A 23,352-nucleotide genomic window follows, 5' to 3' on the forward strand; every position below is an offset into this window, starting at 1 on the left:
AAGGTGTTGAGGTGGCGGTCATCCAAGTAGGGTCCAGGCCCCAAAAGACGCCCCTTCAGGGAGGTTTACCAAGCTCATTGGGTCTTCTCTCTTTACTTACAGATCAGTACTCAGTCCAGGATTCAGTGACTCTTCCCCCCACCTTTTTGCCCTCATCCCTATCCCTCTCTCTCTTTTGCCCACGTCCCTCCTCTCTGGTACACTGGTCCACAAATTTCTAGGTTCCTCAGCATCCCCAAAACATTATTCCATCTCACAGTGAGACAGTTGGGCCATTTTTGTTAAATCCCTCATGCACTGGTGCCTAGAAGCTGCCTCCGTGAAGAGGGCTGGGCAATGTCCTGGCTCATCTCATCTGTTTTTCTTACCTCTGTGCTACCTGATGTCCAAGATCCACAGCTTGTCTCATATATTTTGTCCAGTTTTCCAGTTGGAAGGTTGACTGTACCTTTATCAGTAAAAAGAAGTAACAGCTATTTATTTCTTAATTTTACAAATATGACATTTTATGATGGACAGGGGTAATAGCCTGCTATTTCAACCACACATTAGATGAGATCTGCCTTAAATGATCAGGTGGCTTGGATGGGTAAAAATCCACCTGAAATTCCGGAGATGCAGGAGACTCTGGCTCAATCCCTATGTTGGGAAGATCCCCTGGAAGAGGGCATGGCAAGCCACTCTAGTATTCGTGCCTGGAAAATCCCATGGACAGAGGAGCCTAGCAGGCTGTAGTCTCTAGGGCCACAAAGAGTCAGACACGACTGAGCGACTGAGCCCAGCACAGGGCACAGGGATCACTCATTCACCTGATCGTTCAGCCACACATTGTTTGAGACCTGACTTAGATAATGTTTCCAACATTATGTAACATTCCAACATTCCAGCAGCATGTTGGCTGTGCCTTGGGGATGAATAAAGCTAATTCAGGTGAAGGTCTTGGGGAGAGGAGGGAGCACTTTCCATGCAGAGGGGCCCTGTTCTGACCCAAGGTAATCATGGAGACGTATGTAAAGAAGAAACCCTCTGACTATTCCTCCTAAAAATTGTTCACTGGCATTCTTTGCAAAGCTAATGATATCATACCACACAGAAAATAATGGATGTAATAATGGAACATTTCCCAAAGCATGTTTGTATTTAGGGCTCTACTCTTAGAGTCCTGTCCCATTCTCCTGTGTGTACTCCACAAACTCTCATCAGGTGGACTAGGTCAGGAGTAGGTCAGGATGAGGAAAGTGAAAAGCTGGCTTTAAACTAAGCATTCAAAAACTAAGGTCATGGCATCCAATCCCATCACTTCATGGCAAATAGATGGGGAAACAATGGTAACAGTGACAGACTTTATTTTCTAGGGCTCCAAAAACATTGCAAGTGGTGACTGCAGACATGAAATTAGAAGACACTTGCTCCTTGGAAGAAAAGCTGTGACCAACCTAAACAGCATATTAAAAAGCAGAGACATTACTTTGCTGACAAAGGTCCATATAGTCAAACCTATGGTTTTTCCTGTAGTCATGTATGGATGTGAGAGTTGGACCAAAAAAGAAAGCTGAGCGCCGAAGAATTGATGCTTTAAACTATGGTGTTCAAAAGAGAACCCCTTGGCTCTTGAGAGCCCCTTGGACTGCAAGGGGATCAAACCAGTCAGTCCTAAAACAAATCAGCTCTGAATATTCACTGGAAGGAGTGATGTTGAAGTTGAAGCTCCAATACTTTGGCCACCTGATGAGAAGAGCCGACTCATTAGAAAAGACCCTGATGCTGGGAAAGATTGAAAGCATGAGGAGAAAGGGACTGCAGAAGATGAGATGGTTGGATGGCATCACCGACTCAGTGGATATGGGTTTGAGCAAGCTCTGGGAGCTGGTGTTGGACAGGGAAGCCTGGCCTGCTGCTGTCCATGAGGTCTCAAAGAGTTGGACATGACTGGGCTACTGAACTGAACTGAGGTCAGATATGACTGTGGTGTAATATTTAACATCACCACCAGAGGGCGAGGCTTCCTTCAAATGCGATTCCTTTTGTATTCAGGAGCTGGTTTGACTTGCCTCCTCTGTAGCCACAAGACAGATGACGGCTGCTGTGCAGAAAGGGATCCCCATTTTCTGGGTGAGGAGCTTCTGTAACATCCAGCTGAGACTAACTTTGTTAGATTTGATGTTTCTAGGGAACAAGGACTGTCGCCAGAATGTTTTCTGCCTCTCATTCAGTTCTGGTCATCTTCTTAATACTTGGTAAGTAGCATTTTATCCTAAAGTGATTTCTCATTTTCCTATGATAACAGGGAAGTTTTATTTTTCTTCTCTGGCTGAAAACTCTCCTCCTGTACATTTCTACTATAACAAAGTGATTTTCTTGTAGGAAGGACCAATGGTGACTCAGTGAACCAGACAGAAGGCCCAGTGACTGTCTTAGAGGGGGCTTTCATGACCCTGAACTGCACTTACCAGGCCACATATTCAGATCACTATCTTTTCTGGTATGTTCAGCGTCTCAATAAAGCTCCTCATCTCCTCCTGAAGGGCTCAACAGCAGACAAGAAGGTAGAGCATGAAGGTTTTCAGGCCACTCTTGTTAAGAGGGACAGCTCCTTCCACCTGCAGAAACAGGCAGTGCAAGCATCAGACTCGGCTGTGTACTACTGTGCTCTGAGTGACACAGTGATGAAGGGCTGCAGGGGGAGCTGAGCGCAAACCCAGATGCAGATGGGGCTCCGGCTGTGGGCAGACCCAGAAGGGGCTGTTCTTTCTCTCTCAGAGGTGCTGTCAAAGCACTGCCAGCTCTGATACTCTGGGCCAAGGACCTAGGAATTCTTGGATTGCCCGACAGAGGAATCTGGGACGGGACAGTGTAAAGAGGAACCTAAGCGCTTTTCTCCAGAAATGTTTGTTTTCAGCCCATCCACATGCCCCCAGATGGCATAGAATCCCTTAAAGTGATATTAACTCTTCAACAGCAACTCAGATTATATATGCTGAGATATTTCACAATGTGTTTTGAAAATTCCAGGGTTCATTGTTGGTGGATGACTGTGTGATCTGGAAGCTAGTCTCTGGTTTTTAAAATTCAGGCCAAGATTGTGCATCCTGCTCAGTTTCACCTGCAGACACTCCATCTTCAGTGACTGGAGTTTTATTCTCTCTTTTCTTGACTTTTCCATCCCTGCTGGTTGCTCCAGAAATGCTGCTGCCTAAGTAAGTTCCAAGAAGAGAGTTTCTGACAAGATATTCCTTCTGTCAAGGGCCCTCTGTATCAGAGCAGCCCACTCTGTAAATATTGCAGGTATTGTGTGTATTGTTTTTATTCAAACTGGGAACAGGATATTCTCTTTGCTAATAACCTCATGTCAGGGAACTGAATTCCAAAGAATGTTCAAATTACCATACAGTTGCACTCATTTCACATGTTAGCAAGATTATGCTCAAAATCCTTCAAGCTATGCTTCAGCAGTACATGAACCAAGAATTTCAGATGTAGATGCTGGGTTTAGAAAAGGCAGAGGAACCAGAGCAGATCCAATATCTGATGGATCACAGGAAAAGCAAGGGAATTTTAAAAGCAAATCTACTTCTACTTCATTGACTAGGCTAAAGCCTTTTCCTGTGTTGATCACAACAAACTGTGGAAAATTCTTAAAAAGATGGGGGTCAGTTCCCCCTCAGCCTCCGCCGCCGCCGCCCCTCTGCCAGCGCTCCGGCGCCACCACGGGCCGGCGGTCCGCGGGAGGGAGCGAGGTGGCGGGCGGCCGGGCGAGCGGCTGACGGGGGCGGCGGGGCGGCCGGCGGGTCCTGCAGCGCTCGGCGGCGGCGTGTTGTCTCCATGGGGTCGGCCCCCCGCGCCCCTGCGCTCTGAGGTGAAATTTTATATTTAAAAAAAAAAAAAAAAAAGATGGGGATACCCAAGAAAGCTGTATGCAGGACAAGAAGCAACAGTTAGTACTGCACATGGAACAATGGACTGGTTCAAAATTGGGAAAGGAGTACATCAAGGCTATATATTGTCACCCTGCTTATTTAACTTATATGTGGAGTACATCAGGTGAAATGCAGGGCTGGATGACTCAAAAGCTGGAATCAAGATTGCCAGGAGAAATATCAACAACCTCATATATGCAGATGACACCACTCTGATGGCAGAAAGTGAAAAGGAAATAAAGAACATCTTGATGCAGATGAAAGAGGAGAGTGAAAAAGCTGTATTAAAACTCAACATTAAAAAAACTAAGATTACAGCATCTAATCCAATGATTTTATGGCAAATAGATGGGGGAAATGTGGAAACAGTGACAGATTTAATTTTCTTGGGCTTCAAAATCACTGCAAATGGTCACTGCAGCCATGAAATTAAAAGATGCTTGCTCCTTGGAGGAAAAGCTATGATCAACCTAGACAGCATGTTAAAAAGCAGAGACATTACTTTACCGGCAAGGTCCATATAGTCAGAGCTATGGTTTTCCCAGTAATCATGAATGGATGTGTGCCGGGAGCCATTATGGGAGATCCCACCCGTGACAAGGTCATGAGGAGAAGACCTGAAACGCAAGGCTGTTCAGGCTACAAGGGACCCTCCAGGTTGACCCCGGCCTCTACCCCACCCTGTAGCCTCCCCTCTTGCTGTTGTCCTTGTTGGTCTTGTTGCGGATCTTTGCATTGCCTGCTGAGAGCTCTCCTGCTCCTCTTTCACTAAATAAAGACCAACAGAGAACCCTAATTAATAAATCTCCTGGACACTGGTTCCCTATGAAGGGGCCAGGGATGAAGGAAATGTTTCAAGTAAAAACCCTTCTGCTGGCACTCTGGCTTGTTTGGCAAATGCATACTAATGCACATGGCTGCTCACAACACCTTAATCATAAACAGCATAAAGAACCTGATCACAAAAGGCCCTAATGGTCACAGAGCCCTTCGGGGGGTGAGGAGGCCCTATTAGAGAACACAAAAATATTATTCTAAATGTGGTTATAGTTAAAGATTTAGAAAAATAAGAGCTTAGGATTGTTAATTTTAACCAGGAATGCTAAACAGAGGCTGCTTCACCAGAGCTGCAGAGTCTTTGTGTGGTAAACTTTTTAAATAAATTTAGCTGAGAACTTTTGCAAAAAGACTGACCTTTGTGTTAACAGGATTGTATTTCTACTATGTTGCAACCTGCTGTACCACAAGACTGCAACTTTTCTGTTTTCTAAGAACTAAGCTCAAGGCAAAACAGAACAATAAAGAATAGACTACTGAAAACAGCTTTGCCTTCACCTAGGTCATAAAATGTTAATAGGCCTCAAGGCCAGAAGATAATGTACAAAGATCCACTATGAAAGAAGACTCTCATAAACAAAGAAGTATGCAGAAAACACCCTCGTTTCGCGAAGGACAAACTGACATAATGTTAAACTAAACTTTGTATGCTTATCTTTCAACTCCCCTTAGAAATGTACTAACTTAGGGAATAAAAGCAAGAATGTGACAAGAGGTAAAAAGATGTTTCAGGAACCAGGTTTCCTAAGTAAGGTCACCAGTCCCTCATGGGGCTAAAGGTGTGAGGTGGCGGTCATCCAAGTAGGGTCCAGGCCCCAAAGGAGGCCCCTTCAGGGAGGTTTACCAAGCTCATTGGGTCTTCTCTCTTTACTTACAGATCAGTACTCAGTCCAGGATTCACAGTGACTCCTCCCCCCACCTTTTTGCCCTCATCCCTATCCCTCTCTCTCTTTTGCCCACATCCCTCCTCTCTGGTACACTGGTCCACAAATTTCTAGGTTCCTCAGCATCCCCAAAACATTATTCCATCTCACAGTGAGACAGTTGGGCCATTTTTGTTAAATCCCTCATGCACTGGTGCCTAGAAGCTGCCTCCGTTAAGAAAGCTGGGCGATGTCCTGGCTCATCTCATCTGTTTTTCTTACCTCTGTGCTACCTGATGTCCAAGATCCACAGCTTGTCTCATATATTTTGTCCAGTTTTCTAGTTGGAAGTTCAACTCTGCCTTTAAGAGTAAAAAGGAGTAACAGCAATTTACTTTTTAATTTTACAAATATGACATTTTATGACGGATAGGGATAATAATCTGCTCATTCAACCACACATTAGATGAGAACTGCCTTAAATGATCAGGTGGCTCAGATGTGTAAAGAATCCACCTGAAATGCGGGAGATGCAGGAGATTCTAGCTCAATCCCTGTGTTGGGAAGATCCCCTGGAGGAGGGCATGGCAAGCCACTCTAGTATTCGTGCCTGGAAAATCCCATGGACAGAGGAGCCTGGCAGGCTGTAGTCTCTAGGGCCACAAAGAGTCAGACACGACTGAGCGACTGAGCCCAGCACAGGGCACAGGGATCACTCATTCACCTGATCGTTCAGCCACACATTGTTTGAGACCTGACTTAGATAATGTTTCCAACATTATGTAACATTCCAACATTCCAGCAGCATGTTGGCTGTGCCTTGGGGATGAATAAAGCTAATTCAGGTGAAGGTCTTGGGGAGAGGAGGGAGCACTTTCCATGTAGAGGGGTCCTGTTCTGACCGATGGGAATCATGGAGACGTATGTAAAGAAGAAACCCTCTGACTACTCCTCCTAAAAATTGTTAACTGGCATTCTTTGCAAAGCTAGAGATACCATACCACACAAAAAATAATGGATGTAATAATGAAATGTTTCTCAAAGCATGTTTGTGTTTAGGGCTCTCCTCTTAGAGTCGTGTCCCATTCTCCTGTGTGTACCCCACAAACTCTCATCAGGAGGACTAGGTCAGGAGTAGGTCAGGATGAGGAGAGTGAAAAGGCTGGCTTTAAACTAAGCATTCAAAAACTAAGATCACAGGATCCAGGCCCATCACTTCACGGCAAATAGATGGGGAAACAATGGAAACAGTGAGAGACTTTATTTTCTAGGGCTCCAAAATCACTGTGAGTGGTGACTGCAGACATGAAATTAAAAGACACTTGCTCCTTGGAAGAAAAGCTATGACCAACCTAGACAGCATATTAAAAAGCAGAGACATTACTTTGCTGACAAAAGTCCAGATAGTCAAACCTATGGTTTTTCCTGTAGTCATGTATGGATGTAAGAGTTGGACCAAAAAAGAAAGCTGAGCACTGAAGAATTGATGCTTTTGAACTAAGGTGTTCAAAAGAGAACCCCTTGGCTCTTGAGAGCCCCTTGGTCTGCAAGTGGATCAAGCCAGTCAGTCCTAAATGAAATCAGTTCTGAATATTCACTTGAAGGACTGATGTTGAAGTTGAAGCTCCAATACTTTGGCCACCTGATGGGAAGAGCTGACTCATTAGAAAAGACCCTGATGCTGGGAAAGCTCGAAGGCAGGAGGAGAAAAGGACGGCAGAAGATGAGATGGTTGGATGGCATCACCGACTCAATGGACATGGGCCTGAGCAAGCTCCGGGAGCTGGTGTTGGACAGGGAAGCCTGGCCTGCTGCTGTCCATGAGGTCTCAAAGAGTTGGACATGACTGAGCTACTGAACTGAACTGAGGTCAGATATGACTGTGGTGTAATCTTTAACATCACCACCAGAGGGCGGGGCTTCCTTCAAATGGGATTCCTTTTTGTATTCAGGAGCTGGTTTGACTTGCCTCCTCTGTAGCCACAAGGCAGATGACGGCTGCTGTGCAGAAAGGGGTCCCCATTTTCTGGGTGAGGAGCTTCTGTAAGATCGAGCTGAAGACTAACTTTGTTAGATTTGATGTTTCTAGGGAACAAGGACTGTCGCCAGAATGTTTTCTGCCACTCACTCAGTTCTGGTCATCTTCTTAATACTTGGTAAGTAACATTTTATCCTAAAGTGATTTCTCATTTTCCTATGATAACAGGGAAGTTTTATTTTTCTTCTCTGGCTGAAAACTCTCCTCCTGTACATTTCTACTATAACGAAGTGATTCTCTTGTAGGAGGGACCAATGGTGACTCAGTGAACCAGACAGAAGGCCCAGTGACTGTCTTAGAGGGGGCTTTCATGACCCTGAACTGCACTTACCAGGCCACGTATTCAAATTTCTATCTTTTTTGGTACATCCAGCATCTCAACAAAGCTCCTCAACTCCTCCTGAAGGGCCTAACAGCAGACAAGAAGGTAGAGCATGAAGGTTTTCAGGCCACTCTTGTTAAGATGGACAGCTCCTTCCACCTGCAGAAACAGGCAGTGCAAGCATCAGACTCGGCTGTGTACTACTGTGCTCTGAGTGACACAGTGATGGAGGGCTGTAGGGGGAGCTGAGCGCAAACCCAAGGCGAGCAGGAGCCTGAAGTCAGGGAGAGGTATATTCTCTCCTTGATCAGAGTTTAGTGTACATTTAGAGTTTTTCAGGAAAACCAATGAAGCTCATGTCTAATCCTAGAAAGTCAGGAGGTTGGGAATTGCTCTACAGGGATAATAGGGTGGATGTCAGTCTTAAAGAAGACCAAAGCTCAGTCCCCAGAAGCACCCCTCTTCAGCCAGAAAGATTCCTCTCTGCTCTAGGCTGACTTTCCAAAAAAATCTATTTTTCTCATGATGTAAGATAGATATTAGATGTCACAAAATTAGTAGTTCATTTAGAGAAAAGAAATAGATGATTAAAAGCGCATCACGTGAATCATAGTCATAAACCAACACAGAAGTACCAGGCAAATCACATTGCAGTCTGCGTGTGGCTGAGATATAACGCTATTGAGGTGCTGTTTGCAGTGAAAGCCTTTGAACCGGAGCTGCTGCAGCCGTGGGATGAAAAAGCGTCTGTGACTTTTGAGTGGCCATGTTTCTTTTATTACTTACTTGTTTGTTTTATTTTTGGTCCGGCTGGGTCTTTGTTACTGACCTTGGGCTCTCTCCAGTTGCAGCGGGTGGAGGTTGCTCGTCATTGCGGTGCACGGGCTTCTCACCGTGGCGGCTCCTCTTGGTGCGGAGCACGGGCTCCCGCTGCACCGGCTTCAGTAGCGGCGGCGCACGGGCTCAGTAGCTGCGGCACGCAGCCTCTAGGGCTGCATTTCTGATGTAAGGAAAGAAGGATGCTTGGTCTGGTGAGCTTGTACTCATTTTGGCTATAGGGTGGATATTTAAAAGCAAGATTATTTTAGCACACATTATTGATTCCTGTTAGACACATACAGCTGGACAAATTTTGTCCACCAGGAAGCTTGCTGTGATTGCATTAAACAGACAAGGAACTTTATCCAGTGTGAAATCCACAGAAACCCATGACTTGGAGTGTAGGAAGAAAAGTTATGACGATTGAGAGTAAACAGTTTTATCTTCCGGTATCAAAGAAAAACTTGCGAGCTTATTTCACTGTAGATTTGGGCTGCAGATCCCTCCCCCTCAAAAGAGCTATACAAAAATGGATGCCTATTTGTTCTCAGAGGTCACTATAATCATAATAAATTGTTTTTGTCACAAAATGTATGTCTGTCCTAGATACATTGACTGAATATGCATGCAGCCCTGATGTAACTGTTGTTAATTTAATTACAGCATGGCAACCCACTCCAATATTCTTGCCTGGAAAATGCCATGGACAGAGGAGCCTGGTGGGCTACAGTCCATGGAGTCACAAAGAGTCAGCTATGACCAAGTCTAAATAGGCAGCTTACAATCACCAGCCACATCAACAAGCCATGACATGACACAGGCAAACTGCTATCAGCCAGTTACATCTCCTGTTCTGCTGCAGAAGCGTCTCACAGTTCAGTCACTGTGCGTGTGCCCTCAGGCACGGCTCAGGCATCTACTCAGAGGAAGAACTTCCCACATGGGGCTCCCTGGCCTGCTCAGAGCTCTCATAGCCTCTGTCTGCCTTGGTAAGGCTGGTAAGGATGACCGCCAGCAGACTCAGCCTGCTCAGCTCCCGTGTGTAGAGGTAGGGCAGGTGATTATTGTCTGTTGGGGTTTAGGAGAGTTGGTTAACCGGCAGAGGAATTAGAACTCTTAATCCTCTGTTTGTTCCTTGAAGTCCTCTGAGTTCCACCAGGAGAATCAGCCTCTTCTGTCTCTCTCTCTCCATATTATATATATATATATATATATTTTTTTTTTTTCTTCTCTCTAGGATCCATCATGGCCCAGAAAGTAACTCAAAACCAGTCAGAAATTCCTGTGCTGGAGAAGGAGGATGTAACCTTGAACTGTGCATATGAAGCTAATAGTTATACTTATTATTTATTCTGGTACAAGCAACTACCAAGCGGGGAAATGATTTTCCTTATTCATCAGGAGTCTTTCAATGAGTTGAATACAACAAAAGGTCAGTATTTTTTGAACTTCCAGAAAGCAATGAGTTCCATCAGCCTCACCATCACAGACTTACAGCTCAAGGACTCAGCGGTGTATTTCTGTGCTCTGAGAGACCACAGTGATGCCGGTGCCTGAGGGAGCCCCACAGAAACCTCAGATGTCAACATGTGGAGTCCCCGAGCTATGAATACCTTTGTGAGATTCTCAGTAAGGACAGGAAAAGGTAGGGGGGTTAGAAGTGAAAACTTCACTGTAAGGAAAATGCTATGTCTTTGGCTCCAAGAGTTTATCTCAAAGTGTCTATCATCAAAAATACCTTTATCTTCAATTCTTTATCTTGCATCATTTACCAAGTTAAAAAAGAAAGAACTTTTAAATGATGATTTTATTGAAGCATGAAATTTGGCTTTAAAAAATTCAATAGTATTTGACTAAATCTGCATCTGAGTTGTTAGAGATTTAAGTCCACTGCACAAATATTTATGCATTGCTAAGTCTGGCCATCATTGCGGATCTGAAATATCTCTGAAAGGACACTTCTTGGACCCTCCCTGTGCCCTGCCTCACCTGTGCCGTGAATGACTTGGAATGATGTGCATAGAGTAACTGTTACCACAAACCTTCACCCCAAGGAGAAACAAAACCCTACAGTTAGCTCCAAACTAACCTCATCACCTAGTCACATTCTCTATATGTGATTACAGAGTTATGTATGTTTAAGGTAGAAAATAGAATATGCAAAGAAGGAATGCTAAAAACAAAATAACTCACCAATTTTACTAGTCAAAAAAACTTTATTAGAGATTCATACCTTATAGGATATTTCTATTCTGAGTTTTTACCTGACAGTATATTGTGAAATAATTATTTCACAACAATACTTACAGGTCAACATTGTTGGGGTCCTTTAATGGACCGGAACCTTGTGGTACGGAGTCGACGATAAGAAAGTGAAAGAGAGAAAGAGGCTGATATCCCTTGGTTTACGCAGAGGACCAATAAAGTCCTTGACACAGGACTTGCATCGCTCACGAAGGCACCAGGCGCCCTCTCGAGTGGTTCTTAGAAGCCTGAGCAGAAAAGTGAGCACGATGGGTCTCCACACTCCAGAGAGTCAGCCAGAAAAAGAAAGAGAGAAAGAGAGAGAGAGAGAGACAAAAAAGACCCGGGGACCTAAGCTCTGATGAAACAAAGGTGCTTTAATGATTTTCCTATGAGTATATATAGGCTGTGGTACAAGAAACTTCTTTCAGGAATGATAGAGGTCAGAAAACCAAACGTACAGCAACCGTTACCAAGGGAACAAGGGGTAATGTTAGTCACAAGGTCAGGACACAATCCATATCTCAAGAAAGGGGAACAAGACTAGGCAGTTTTGTCCTAAAGAGAATGTTTACTAAAGGAGACCCAAGCCTGCCTCACACAATGACCTCAGTCCCTGGGAGCAGCATGCTGTTCTGCTTGAAGAGGGACAAAGGACTCATGAGAGACAGCACATAGGAATCCTCCCATCAAACATTCCCTGACAATTCCCCCTTATTTATTTATAATATTTGTAAGAAGAGTTCTGACCATCAGAGTTTGTTCAGTTTTGACAATCTTTGCATGAAGGCAACAGTAGACAACAAATATAATTGTTAAGACAATCACCAAAATTATAGTTCTAGACCCAATGCTATGAGTAAGGCTTTGAAACCATCTATGTGGGTCTAGCCCAGATAATTGATCAGCCAATTGTATAGCTAAAGTTCCCATACTAGTGGAAGAGGGCAGATTATTAGAAAAGGTTTTACATATTTCTTTTTTGTAATAACTGTACATTCAGAAAGGCATTATCATATATGTTTTAAAAGTGAAACTTGATTTGTTTCCAGTTGTAGCCACTATTATAGAAATGAACAGGAGTAACAGGAAATTGAGTAGAATTTCAATCACATTTTAGCATCATCTGTTTTTGGACATTTGTTCATTGATCTCTAACCCATTTGATGGCTGTTCTCAGTTCCTGTATTTTTTTTTTAATATCCTCATCTATTTGAGCCTGAGTGGCCCACATAATATGAGCATCTTTAGTCCAATTTTGGATAAAATTATGTGTTTGAATTGAGGTTTGTAAAGTAACGCTAGTGATGGCAGCAATTGTGCAAATAGTTATTAACCCTATAATGCCAAAAATTAGCCATCTAATGACTCATTTACATCGCTAGAACAATTTAGTAAATAACTGGGAAGCAAGTCTAGCCTTGGGACCTTCTCCCAGGGCCATTGAAGATTTATTGGTAACCATAGATTATGTTGAGATTGAAGAATCAAAACGGAGTCATTTTTTAAGGAAATAGAGGAGTTAAGACAAGTATATAATTTACAATTTATGTAAGTTACAGAACGTAAAGTCTTATTGAATTGAAAATTTCTTATAGCTACAACAAAAGGAAGTGGAACACAGGCTTGTATAAAATATGATTGATTATAGTGAAAGAAATAATTGTTATAGCTATGATTGGTCCCTGTGGAATGTCTGGTCCAAGTCCCAAGTTCTTTGATGTTTGCAGCAAGTTTTCAGATGTCCCATTGTTTAGGCCCAATCTGGTTATCAAGGATGATTTGAGGACGAGGTGGGGGCCATTCTTTTTTTTTTTTTTTTTTTAATTATTTTTATTAGTTGGAGGCTAATTACTTCACAACATTGCAGTGGGTTTTGTCATACACTGACATGAATCAGCCATGGAGTTACATGTATTCCCCATCCCAATACCCCTCCCACCTCCCCCACCCGATTCCCCTGGGTCATCCCAGTGCACCTGGCCCGAGCACCTGTCTCATGCATCCCACCTGGGCTGGTGGTCTGTTTCACCATAGATAATATACATGCTGTTCTCTTGAAACATCCCACCCTCACCTTCTCCCACAGAGTCCAAAAGTCTGTTCTGTACATCTGTGTCTCTTTTTCTGTTTTGCATATAGGGTTATCATTACCATCTTTCTAAATTCCATATATATGTGTTAGTATTCTGTAATGATCTTTATCTTTCTGGCTTACTTCACTCTGTATAATGGGCTCCAATTTCATCCATCTCATTAGAACTGATTCAAATGAATTCTTTTTAATGGCTGAGTAATATGCCATGGTGTATATGTACCACAGCTTCCTTATCCATTCATCTGCTGATGGGCATCTAGGTTGCTTCCATGTCCTGGATATTATAAACAGTGCTGCGATGAACATTGGGGTGCACATGTCTCTTTCAGATCTGGTTTCCTCAGTGTGTATGCCCAAGAGTGGGATTGCTGGGTCATATGGCAGTTCTATTTCCAGTTTTTTAAGAAATCTCCACACTGTTCTCCATAGTGGCTGTACTAGTTTACATTCCCACCAACAGTGTAAGAGGGTTCCCTTTTCTCCACACATTCTCCAGCATTTATTGCTTGTAGACTTTTGGATAGCACTCATCTTGACTGGTGTGTAATGGTGCCTCATTGTGGTTTTGATTTGCATTTCTCTGATAATGAGTGATGTTGAGCATCTTTTCATGTGTTTGTTAGCCATCTGTATGTCTTCTTTGGAGAAATGTCTGTTTAGTTCTTTGGCCCATTTTTTGATTGGGTCATTTATTTTTCTGGAATTGAGCTGCAGGAGAATTATTTTCTCCCAATCTGAGGGCTGTCTTTTCACCTTACTTATAGTTTCCTTTGTTGTGCAAAAGCTTTTAAGTTTCATTAGGTCCCATTTGTTTATTTTTGCTTTTCTTTCCAATATTCTGGGAGGTGGGTCATAGAGGATCCTGCTGTGATTTATGTCAGAGAGTGTTTTGCCTATGTTCTTCTCTAGGAGTTTTATAGTTTCTGGTCTTACATTTAGATCTTTAATCCATTTTGAGTTTATTTTTGTGTATGGTGTTAGAAAGTGTTCTAGTTTCATTCTTTTACAAGTGGTTGACCAATTTTCCCAGCACCACTTGTTAAAGAGGTTGTCTTTTTTCCATTGTATATCCTTGCCTCCTTTGTCAAAGATAAGGTGTCCATAGGTTCGTGGATTTATCTCTGGGCTTTCTATTCTGTTCCATTGATCTATATTTCTGTCTCTGTGCCAGTACCACACTGTCTTGATGACTGTGGCTTTGTAGTAGAGTCTGAAGTCAGGCAGATTGATTCCTCCAGTTCCATTCTTCTTTCTCAAGATTACCTTGGCTATTCGAGGTTTTTTGTATTTCCATACAAATTGTGAAATTCTTTGTTCTAGTTCTGTGAAAAATACCGTTGGTAGCTTGATAGGGATTGCATTGAATCTATAGATTGCTTTGGGTAGAATAGCCATTTTGACAATATTGATTCTTCCAATCCATGAACACGGTATGTTTCTCCATCTGTTTGTGTCCTCTTTGATTTCTTTCATCAGTGTTTTATGGTTTTCTATGTATAGGTCTTTTGTTTCTTTAGGTAGATATACTCCTAAGTATTTTATTCTTTTTGTTGCAATGGTGAATGGTATTGTTTCCTTAATTTCTCTTTCTGTTTTCTCATTGTTAGTGTATAGGAATGCAAGGGATTTCTGTGTGTTAATTTTATATCCTGCAACTTTACTATATTCATTGATTAGCTCTAGTAATTTTCTGGTAGAGTCTTTAGGGTTTTCTATGTAGAGGATCATGTCATCTGCAAACAGTGAGAGTTTCACTTCTTCTTTTCCTATCTGGATTCCTTTTACTTCTTTTTCTGCTCTGATTGCTGTGGCCAGAACTTCCAACACTATGTTGAATAGTAGTGGTGAGAGTGGGCACCCTTGTCTTGTTCCTGATTTCACGGGAAATGCTTTCAATTTTTCACCATTGAGGGTGATGCTTGCTGTGGGTTTGTCATATATGGCTTTTATTATGTTGAGGTTTGTTCCTTCTATTCCTGCTTTCTGGAGAGTTTTAATCATAAATAAGTGTTGAATTTTGTCAAAGGCTTTCTCTGTATCTATTGAGATAATCATATGGTTTTTATCTTTCAATTTGTTAATGTGGTGTATTACGTGGATTGATTTGCGGATATTAAAGAATCCTTGCATTCCTGGGATAAAGCCCACTTGGTCATGATGTATGATTTTTTTAATATGTTGTTGGATTCTGTTTGCTAGAATTTTGTTAAGGATTTTTGCATCTATGTTTATCAGTGATATTGGCCTGTAGTTTTCTTTTTTTGTGGCATCTTTGTCTGGTTTTGGAATTAGGGTGATGGTGGCCTCATAGAATGAGTTTGGAAGTTTACCTTCTTCTGCAATTTTCTAGAAGAGTTTGAGTAAGATAGGTGTTAGCTCTTCTTTAAATTTTTGGTAGATTTCAGCTGTGAAGCCATCAGGTCCTGGGCTTTTGTTTGCTGGCAGATTTCTGATTATGGTTTCGATTTCCTTGCTTGTGATGGCTCTGTTAAGATCTTCTATTTCTTCCTGGTTCAGTTTTGGAAAGTTATACTTTTCTAAGAATTTGTCCATTTCTTCCAAGTTGTCCATTTTATTGGCATAGAGCTGCTGGTAGTAGTCTCTTATGATCCTTTGTATTTCAGTGTTGTCTGTTGTGATCTCTCCATTTTCATTTCTAATTTTGTTAATTTCTTTCTTCTCCCTTTGTTTCTTAATGAGTCTTGCTAATGGTTTGTCAATTTTGTTTATTTTTTCAAAAAACCAGCTTTTAGCTTTGTTGATTTTTGCTATGGTCTCTTTGGTTTCTTTTGCATTTATTTCTGCCCTAATTTTTAAGATTTCTTTCCTTCTACTAACCCTGGGGTTCTTCATTTCTTCCTTCTCTAATTGCTTTAGGTGTAGAGTTAGGTTATTTATTTGGCTTTTTTCTTGTTTCTTGATGTAAGCCTGTAATGCTATGAACCTTCCCCTTAGCACTGCTTTTACAGTGTCCCATAGGTTTTGGGTTGTTGTGTTTTCATTTTCATTCATTTCTATGCATATTTTGATTTCTTTTTTGATTTCTTCTATGACTTGTTGGTTATTCAGAAGCCTGTTATTTAGCCTCCATATGTTTGAATTTTTAACAATTTTTTTCCTGTAATTGAGATCTAAACTTACTGCACTGTGGCCAGAAAAGATGAATGGAATGATTTCAATTTTTTTTGAATTTTCCAAGACCAGATTTATGGCCCAGGATGTGATCTATTCTGGAGAATGTTCCGTGTGCACTTGAGAAAAAGGTGAAGTTGATTGTTTTGGGGTGAAATGTCCTATAGATATCAATTAGGTCTAGCTAGTCCATTGTGTCATTTAAGGTTTGTGTTTCCTTGTTAATTTTCTGTTTAGTTGATCTATCCATAGTTGTGAGTGGGGTATTAAAGTCTCCCACTATTATTGTGTTACTATTAATTTCCACTTTCATACTCGTTAGCCTTTGCCATACATATTGTGGTGCTCCTATGTTGGGTGCATATATATTTATAATTGTTATATCTTCTTCTTGGATTGATCCTTTGATCATTATGTAGTGTCCTTCTTTGTCTCTTTTCACATCCTTTATTTGAAAGTCTATTTTATCTGATATGAGTATTGCGACTCCTGCTTTCTTTTGTTCTCCATTTGCATGAAATATTTTTTTCCAGCCCTTCACTTTTAGTCTGTATGTGTCTCTTGTTTTGAGGTGGGTCTTTTGTAGACAGCATATATAGGGGTCTTGTTTTTGTATCCATTCAGCTAATCTTTGCCTTTTGGTTGGGGCATTCAACCCATTTACATTTAAGGTAATTATTGATAGGTGTGGTCCCGTTGCCATTTACTTTGTTGTTTTGGGTTCACGTTTATACAACCTTTCTGCATTTCCTGTCTAGAGAAGATCCTTTAGCATTTGTTGAAGAGCTGGTTTGGTGGTGCTGAATTCTGTCAGCTTTTACTTGTCTGTAAAGCTTTTGAATTCTCCTTCATATCTGAATGAGATCCTTGCTGGGTACAGTAATCTAGGTTGTAGGTTATTCTCTTTCATTACCTTAGGTATGTCCTGCCATTCCCTTCTGGCCTGGAGGGTTTCTATTGATAGATCAGCTGTTATCCTTATGGGAATCCCTTTCTGTGTTATTTGTTGTTTCTCCCTTGCTTCTTTTAATATTTGTTCTTTGTGTTTGATCTTTGTTAATTTGATTAATATGTGTCTTGGGGTGTTTCGCCTTGGGTTTATCCTGTTTGGGACTCTGTGGGTTTCTTGGACTTGGGTGGCTATTTCCTTCCCCATTTTAGGGAAGTTTTCAGCTATTATCTCCTCGAGTATTTTCTCATGGCCTTTCTTTTTGTCTTCTTCTTCTGGGACTCCTATGATTCGAATGTTGGGGCGTTTCACATTGTCCCAGAGGTCCCTGAGGTTGTCCTCATTTCTTTTGATTCTTTTTTCTTTTTTCCTCTCTGCTTCATTAATTTCCTCCATTTTATCTTCTGCCTCACTTATCCTATCTTCTGTCTTCGTTATTCTTCTCTTGGTTCCCTCCAGAGTGTTTTTGATCTCATTTATTGAATTATTCATTTTTAATTGACTCTTTTTTATTTCTTCTAGGTCCTTATTAAACATTTCTTGCATCTTTTCAATCTTTGTCTCCAGGCTATTTATCTGTAACTCCATTTTGTTTTCAAGATTTTGGATCATTTTTATTATCATTATTCTAAATTCTTTTTCAGGTAGATTCCCTATCTCCTCCTCTTTTGTATGACTTGATGGGCATTTTTCATGTTCCTTTACCTGTTGGGTATTTCTCTGCCTTTTCATCTTGTTTAGATTGCTGTGTCTGGAGTGGGCTTTCTGTATTCTGGAGGTCTGTGATTCCTTTTTATTGTGGAGGTTTTACCCAGTGGGTGGGGTTGGACGTTTGGCTTGTCAAGGTTTCCTGGTTAGGGAGGCGTGTGTCGGTGTTCTGGTGCGTTGAACTTGATTTCTTCTCTCTGGAGTGCAATGGAGTGCCCAGTGATGAGTTTTGAGATGTATCTATGTGTTAGGTGTGACCTTGGGCAGCCTGTATGTTGGCGTTCAGGGCTATGTTTCTGTGTTGCTGGAGAATTTTTGTGGTATGTCTTGCTCTGGAACTTATTGGCTCTTGGGTGGTGGTTGGTTTCAGTGTAGGTGTGGAGGCTTTTGGATGGTCTCTTATTACTTAAAGTTCCATGTAGTTAGGAGTTTTCTGGTGTTTTTGGGTTTTGGGCTTAAGTCTCCTGCCTCTGGGTTTCAGTTTTATTCTTCCAGTAGTCTCAAGACTTCTCCTACTATACAGCACTGCTAATAAAACTTCTAGGTTAATGGCGAAAGATTCTCCCCTGTGAGGGACGCCCAGAGAGGTTCACAGAGTTACATGAAGAAGAGGAGAGGGAGGAGGGAGATAGAGATGAGCAGGAGGAGAAAAAGGGGGACTCAAGAGGAGAGAGATTGATCTATGCAGTTGTCTGTTCCCAGAGTGTTCTCTATAGCCCAGAGACCCACAAAGATTCACAGAATTGGATTGGGAAGAGAAGGGGAAAGGAGGAAATAGAGGTGTTCTGAGGTAGAAAAAGGAGAGTCAAGATTGGGAGAGAATAATCAACACTCTCCTGTATAAAAATGGGAACTGAATACTGGATTCTTTTTTTATGTTTATTTTTATTTTTTGAATACTGGATTCTTAAATGTCCACAATTTATATCATATACTGAAAAACAAAGATTAAAAATCTAGACTAGAGTTTAGGCTGTTAAAAATACTATATTAAAGGCAAAAACCAAAACACACACAAAAAAATTTTAGAAATATATATGAAGTTCGGTTTAAAAATGGGGCTTCTCTCTCTCTCTCTCTTTTTTTTTTTTTTTGTAAGGTTATAGTGTAATGAAAATGAAAATTAAGGAGTAGTAGAGGAGTAATAGAGGACTTTAAAAGGAAATAAGAGAAAAAGAAAAATAGAAAGTAGAAGAGGAAAAGAAAAAAAAAAGAAAAAAGAAAGAAAAAGAAAAAAAACACAAGTAAAAAAAATAAAAAAAAAATTTTTCCTAATTAAGAAAATCGTAAAAATCTGTGAAAATGAAAGTTAAGGAGTAATGGGGGAGTAATAGGGAATTTTAAAAGAAAATAAAAGAGAAAACATAAAAAAGAAGAAAGAAAAAAAATTTTTTTTTTCTTTACTCAAAAAAAAAGTAAAAATATATCTAGGAATTTCTCTGAAGCTGTTGCGGTCAATGTGGGTTTGGTTCAGTTTCACATAGCTCCTCGTTCCAGCTTACACTTCTTGATATCTACAGGCCCCTTCCGATGTAGTCAGTGTTACCTACAGGGATTTTAATCTGTGGCACCGGTCCCTTCTGAAGCGGTTCCCTTTGTTTATTTGGCTTCTGTTTGCTGGTCTCTTCCGTGCCTAATTTCCGCCCTGACACAGGCGGGCGGAGGTGGTCTCTTATTCAGGTTGCTAGTTCCGTCGTGCTGCGGGAAGGGGCTGGCGCTGTTTTGCCCCGTCTACGCTGCTCAGGCTCCCGGCTGCTCCGCACGGAGCGTGCCCTCCTCTGCGCGCAGTTCCAGCCCTCGGGTGTTCCACAAAAGCGTGGAACACAAAGCTGCGCCTGCGTTTTGTGCCTTCCCCGTCAGAGTGGTTCAGGCAGCCAGGGCCTTGACGGGCGCTCTCTCCCCGGGTGCATGCGCCTTCTGCCCTCCTCATCCCCAGCCCCAGACCCCACCCGCACCAGTCGGGTGCCTGCGCCCTGTGTCTCGCTGCGACCCTCCCGGCGGATGTCGACCATGCAGAATCTCAGGAAGTCTTTGCTTAGAAAGTGGAGGTCTGTTTGCAGTGTGGTAGGGGATGCGGTCTTTGGGGCCAAGCCTGCCCCTTCCCCTTCCCCTTCCCCCTGCCTTCTGCCTCTGGCGGGGCTGGGCCAGTCCGCAGCCTGCGAGCTCTTCTCTGGACTTTCTCTGTCCCTTTGTTCTGTGAACGGCCGGCAGTGTGTTCGGGCCGTTTAATTTTCTCTCTCTCTGTTTTGCTGTCCCACAGTTTAAGTTGGCAACTCACAAAAGCTCCCTCCGATTGTCCTCAGGGCACTCAGGCCTGGTCCTTACCCTAAGCAATGCCGCCCTCTCCTCTCCGTTCCGCCCCCACTTGCTGGTGGCGGATGCAGGAGTCTGGGGTACTTTTCCGCTGGGAGTTGCTTTTAGGCACGTAATCTGTGAGTTTTATTTATTGTTCCCCTCCCAGTCAGGTTGCCCTCCGAGGTTCAAAAACTTCCCCCAGACCCGCCAGTGCGAGGGTTTCCCGGTGCTTGAAAACTTCCTCTATTAAGAGTCCCTTCCTGGGATGGATCTCCGTCCTTAGCTCCCCTGTCTCCCCTTTTATCTTTTATATTTTGTCCTACCTCCTTTCGAAGACAATGGGTTGCTTTTCTGGGCGCCTGATGACCTCAGCTAGCGATCAGAAGTTGTTTTGTGAAGATTGCTCTGCGTTCAGTAATTCTTTTGATGAATTTATAGGAGAGAAAGTGGTCTCCCTGTCCTATTCCTCCGCCATCTTGGCTCCTCCCCGGTGGGGGCCGTTCTATCATCAAGCTAGCCAAGAAGTCCTCTGTCATGGTAATGTTCCATTGTAGTATTAGTAACCTTCCATGTTACTTGAGTAATATAATCATACATAGTATTGTTAATATCATCTGAGCAGTTCAATAACCACATACTATGGGGTCCCCAAGTGACAATTGTATGGTTAGCTATAAACATTAATTTTCTTGGTTTGGCCTGACATTTGTCTCAATGAACTGGAATATATTTAAAGTTCTTATTAGTAAACCCTTTGCATAATGTTCTTTGTTTTTTCTTTAATTCTTTTCTTAAAGTTTTAGTAGTATAAACATGATTTGTGGACAAAGAAAGGGCAGTAAGTAATCCAAGAAGCATCAGAAAGTCCTCTTTTGGAGGCAGGGGAAGGTCTAAGTTTGTCGACTAACGTTTATGCATAATTTTGTTGTGCCCATACACAAAGGAAGGATTTCATAACCTAGAAAGATATTAATTAGTTTTTCTTTTTCTTCAGGATGAGAGGGCCCCTACAAGTTCTAAGGAGGAGGCATATGTGTTGACTCATTAGTGGATATGATTGGTCTTATATCTGTCCATTTTACAACCTACAATAAAAAAGGGGGTTTCCACATTAACAAATTGAAAGATAAAAACCATATGATTATCTCAATAGATGCAGAGAAAGCCTTTGACAAAATTCAACACTCATTTATGATTAAAACTCTCCAAAAAGCAGGAATAGAAGGAACATACCTCAACATAATAAAAGCTATATATGACAAACCCACAGCAAGCATCACCCTCAATGGTGAAAAATTGAAAGCATTTCCCGTGAAATCAGGAACAAGACAAGGGTGCCCACTCTCACCACTACTATTCAACATAGTGTTGGAAGTTCTGGCCACAGCAATCAGAGCAGAAAAAGAAGTAAAAGGAATCCAGATAGGAAAAGAAGAAGTGAAACTCTCGCTGTGTGTAGATGACATGATCCTCTACATAGAAAACCCTAAAGACTCTACCAGAAAATTACTAGAGCTAATCAATGAATATAGTAAAGTTGCAGGATATAAAATTAACACACAGAAATCCCTTGCATTCCTATACACTAACAATGAGAAAACAGAAAGAGAAATTAAGGAAACAATACCATTCACCATTGCAACAAAAAGAATAAAATACTTAGGAGTATATCTACCTAAAGAAACAAAAGACCTATACATAGAAAACTATAAAACACTGATGAAAGAACTCAAAGAGGACACAAACAGATGGAGAAACATACCGTGTTCATGGATTGGAAGAATCAATATTGTCAAAATGGCTATTCTACCCAAAGCTGTCTATAGATTCAATGCAATCCCTATCAAGCTACCAACAGTGTTTTTCACAGAACTAGACCAAAGAATTTCACAATTTGTATGGAAATACAAAAAACCTCGAATAGCCAAAGTAATCTTGAGAAAGAAGAATGGAACTGGAGGAATCAACCTGCCTGACTTCAGACTCTACTACAAAGCCACAGTCATCAAGACAGTATGGTACTGGCACAAAGACAGAAATATAAATCAATGGAACAGAATAGAAAGCCCAGAGATAAATCCACGAACCTATGGACACCTTATCTTTGACAAAGGAGGCAAGGATATACAATGGAAAAAAGACAACCTCTTTAACAAGTGGTGCTGGGAAAACTGGTCAACCACTTGTAAAAGAATGAAACTAGAACACTTTCTAACACCATACACAAAAATAAACTCAAAATGGATTAAAGATCTAAATGTAAGACCAGAAACTATAAAACTCCTAGAGGAGAACATAGGCAAAACACTCTCCAACATAAACCACAGCAAGATCCTCTATGACCCACCTCCCAGAATATTGGAAATAAAAGCAAAAATAAACAAATGGGACCTAATGAAACTTAAAAGCTTTTGCACTACAAAGGAAACTATAAGGAAGGTGAAAAGACAGCCTTCAGATTGGGAGAAAATAATAGCAAATGAAGAAACAGACAAAGGATTAATCTCAAAAATATACAAGCAACTCCTGCAGCTCAATTCCAGAAAAATAAATGACCCAATCAAAAAATGGGCCAAAGAACTAAACAGACATTTCTCCAAAGAAGACATACAGATGGCTAACAAACACATGAAAAGATGCTCAACATCACTCATTATTAGAGAAATGCAAATCAAAACCACAATGAGGTACCATTACACGCCAGTCAAGATGGCTGCTATCCAAAAGTCTACAAGCAATAAATGCTGGAGAGGGTGTGGAGAAAAGGGAACCCTCTTACACTGTTGGTGGGAATGCAAACTAGTACAGCCGCTATGGAAAACAGTGTGGAGACTTCTTAAAAAACTGGAAATAGAACTGCCATATGACCCAGCAATCCCACTTCTGGGCATACACACTGAGGAAACCAGATCTGAAAGAGACACGTGCACCCCAATGTTCATCGCAGCACTGTTTATAATAGCCAGGACATGGAAGCAACCTAGATGCCCACCAGCAGATGAATGGATAAGGAAGCTGTGGTACATATACACCATGGCATATTACTCAGCCATTAAAAAGAATTCATTTGAACCAGTCCTAATGAGATGGATGAAGCTGGAGCCCCTTATACAGAGTGAAGTAAGCCAGA

The 23,352-nt window shown here is 41.7% G+C and overlaps 1 gene segment (V, D, J or C); it reads left to right on the top strand.

Annotated features, from left to right (window-relative positions):
• The first annotated feature begins 7,545 nt into the window (after positions 1 to 7,545).
• On the top strand, positions 7,546 to 8,925 carry LOC133067076 (T cell receptor alpha variable 18-like). The segment is given in 4 exon segments: positions 7,546 to 7,773; positions 7,901 to 8,212; positions 8,677 to 8,722; positions 8,823 to 8,925. Coding segments are annotated over 4 exon segments (507 nt in total).
• The last annotated feature ends 14,427 nt before the right edge of the window (positions 8,926 to 23,352 follow it).

Source organism: Dama dama, chromosome 12, assembly GCF_033118175.1.
Source record: "Dama dama isolate Ldn47 chromosome 12, ASM3311817v1, whole genome shotgun sequence".
NCBI classification, from domain to species: domain Eukaryota; kingdom Metazoa; phylum Chordata; class Mammalia; order Artiodactyla; family Cervidae; genus Dama; species Dama dama.